Source organism: Prionailurus viverrinus, chromosome C1 (assembly GCF_022837055.1).
Source record: "Prionailurus viverrinus isolate Anna chromosome C1, UM_Priviv_1.0, whole genome shotgun sequence".
In the NCBI taxonomy this organism is placed as follows: domain Eukaryota; kingdom Metazoa; phylum Chordata; class Mammalia; order Carnivora; family Felidae; genus Prionailurus; species Prionailurus viverrinus.
The window spans coordinates 120,281,217-120,284,149 of NC_062568.1; the positions used below are offsets into that span (position 1 = coordinate 120,281,217).

Sequence of the window (2,933 nt, forward strand, 5' to 3'; positions counted from 1 at the left end):
CACTGTCTTCATAACCAACCCTCACAAACATCTGTGGGGTAAGTAGACACTATTCCTATTGCCTGACCGGTAATAACAGGCTGATGAAAAGGGCAATACAACGTGAAAACCCTGATCGAATCACACACACCCTCCCACCCTCATTGGAGATGGGAAATTCTCTCTCTCCTGCCCTCACAGGGGCCGAGACAGCATCTAGCATCATAAGGCAATTGACCTTTAAACAACACAGGGTTTGGGGGCACCCACCCCCTCCCCACCCCACCCAGTCAAAAGTCCACGTATAACTTTTAACTTGCCCCAAACTTATCTACTAATAGGCTACTGTTGACTGGAAGCTTTACCGATACATAAACAGTCCATTAATACATATTTTGTATGTTATACATATGATATATCATGTTCTTACAATAAAGTAAGTAAGAGAAAAGAAAATGTTATTAAGGAAATCATAAGGGGGGGGTGCACCTGGGTGGCTCAGTCCGTTGAGCGTCCGACTTCAGCTCAGGTCATGATCTCATGGTTCATGAGTTCGAGCCTCACGTTGGGCTCACTGCTGTCGGCACAGAGCCTGCTTTGGATCCTCTGTCTCCCTCTCTCGGCCCCTCCCCCCTCTCAAAATAAAATAAACATTTAAAAAATACTTAAAAATGGGTAAAATTGGAAAAAGAAAAATCATAAGGAAAATATAGTTACAGTACTGCACTGTATTTATCCAAAAATACCCACCTAGAAGTGGATCTGCACAATTCAGACCCGTGTTGTTCAAGGCTCAGCTATATAACAATCCCCATCTAACAGGTGCAAAACCTTGCATGAGACAGGGAACGTAAGTTAACCAAAGTCACACAGCGAGACCACGGCGGAGCTAGGACTGGAATTGGTCGCAGGGGCCCTAGGCCAAGGACAGAAGGTTTCCAGGGAAGTGACCCTGCGTGTTCCTTTCAGGACACTGTCCTTCATCGCCTTCCCTCCACCTCCATCACAGGACAGAACCACAGGAACGGCACCTTAGGGACTTGGGAGGACAGGCTCTCAGGGAGCTCCGTGGCCCCTCACACCCAGGGTGGGGGCTCCTCAGCCCTTGGCAAGCACCACCCACTCACACCAGAAGGGAGGAGGAAGCCCGGCTTTCCTGTAGCCTGTGAGACTGGCCCCTCCAAGCTGAGCCCAGGGCCCTGCGAGGTGGCGGCTTCACCTGGATATTCAGTCACACGGGCTATACTCTATGGTCATGTCGCGGCTTTATTTGTCACATTTCTGCCCTCTCTGTCCAGGCTGCATGCTCTGTGGGGGCAAGGATGTCGACTGATACCATTCTTGCTCCCGGGGAGTGCTGGGCAGGTAAGGGGGGCTCAGGGACACCCACTGTTGGGTGAGACTTGGGGCAGGGGGTGAGGCAGGGGTCTGTCACGCTGACCACAGTGAGTGACTGTGCAAACCACCTTTTCTGCCCAAGCCTCAGTTTCCTGCTGTTCTTGGTCTGTGTATCTCCCGAAGCATCCAGGCCTGACACCCAGTAGGTGCTCCCCCCGCCCCCCCTACCTCTGCTAGCCCTGCCCCTTGAGCTGTGGAAGCACAAGCGACAGCAGGATCGCTTCACTCAGAGGACAGGGGGTGACATTCCTCATCTCTTGGCTGTCAGACACCCTGAGGGCAGGTGCCATGGCCTGGGGACACACAAAAATGAACTCACGTTATCTGTCTTTCTGCCCCAAAGGAGAAGCCATGGAGACTCTGGGCAGGAGGTTTTCTGCAGCCTGGCAGGTTGCCTAGGGGGTGTCCAGCCCAGGAGGGGGAGGCGGCCTTTGACCACCCCTTTAGGGCCACCCATGGGGTGATCAGAACCCTGTCAGGGATGGTAATGGGGGTGGAATCATACTGTGTCTCAGAGCGGGTACCACAGACCCAAGAGAGGACAGAGGGGTGCAGCTGCTCTGAAGTTTCACAAAGGGGTGCGGACGCATCTCCCTCAGCAGGAACTAGTGGGGAGTCACCAGGGAACACAGAAGGATGAGAGCAGGTGGATTTGAACATGCAAATGAGTAGGATGGGCCAGTTTGCTGATCAGCCTTCCCCTCCTCCTCTTCCTCTGCTTCCTCCTCCTCCTCCTTGTCTTGGGGCACCGAGGTCTCGGCCTCAGGCTCCTTCTCCCCCGGGGGCTCCACTACCGGCTCCTCTAGCAGGAGGCACTGCGCCAGCCGCTCCAGGTCACCCAGGCTTATGCTCTGCAGATGCTCCTGGTGCTCCCGCTTCAGCAGCCGCAGCACCGCCTTGGTGTCCTGGGGCTCAAAGTGTTTGGCTAAGACCAGGCCCAGATGGTGCCACAGGGGCTGGGGCTGGTGGGCCTCCCCGGGAGCGGACTTTGCCAAGGGCCACATGATGACATTGATGGAGGCGTTGGGCCCGATGCGGTAGTCGGAGAGACGCTTGTCATCGGTCAGAAGCTGGCCTCGGAAGAGCAGGTGCTGCTGCTCCTCGGGCACCTGCAGTCGCTCCGACACCAGCTTCTTCAGCATGGCCACACTCTCTTGCCCTGACACCTTTAGGCTGCATCGCTGGCCCAGAAGCAGCTTGACTGTGAGGAACATTGGGCCAAGAATGGAATCAGGAGGGATCCATGCTCCACTCTGCAGCTGCCCTGAGGGTTAAGGGCCAGTGCCGGAGCAGGTGACTTCTCCTATCAATGGGGGGCGGTGGCCCTCGGAGGCCAGGGGGGCCAGCCCAAATGGACAGCCTTTGGCTAATGCACAGTGATGTCACAATGCTACAGGAGGGCTCATTCTGAGAGTGGGACTTTGGCAAAATTAGAGGGACATGTCTCCCTTCGTTTCTCCATGAAGAGAGAAAGGAGGAGAGAAGAGGGGAAAAGGAGGGCCAGGAAAGAAAGCACACGACCCGGAGAAAGGAGAGCGGGAGAGGGAACGGGAGGG

At 55.2% G+C, this 2,933-nt stretch overlaps 1 protein-coding gene across 1 annotated transcript; it reads right to left on the reverse strand.

Annotated features, from left to right (window-relative positions):
- Window positions 1–1,244: 1,244 nt before the first annotated feature.
- On the reverse strand, window positions 1,245–2,691 carry UBL4B (ubiquitin like 4B). Its single transcript, XM_047872211.1, has one exon. It carries the CDS (start codon window positions 2,589–2,591, stop codon window positions 1,983–1,985), a length of 609 nt encoding a protein of 202 aa, XP_047728167.1. The 5' UTR covers window positions 2,592–2,691; the 3' UTR covers window positions 1,245–1,982.
- Window positions 2,692–2,933: the final 242 nt, after the last annotated feature.

Excerpts from the sequence above, each read along its gene's own strand:
- UBL4B (XM_047872211.1), bottom strand. The coding sequence starts at position 2,591 with ATGTTCCTCACAGTCAAGCTGCTTCTGGGCCAGCGATGCAGCCTAAAG.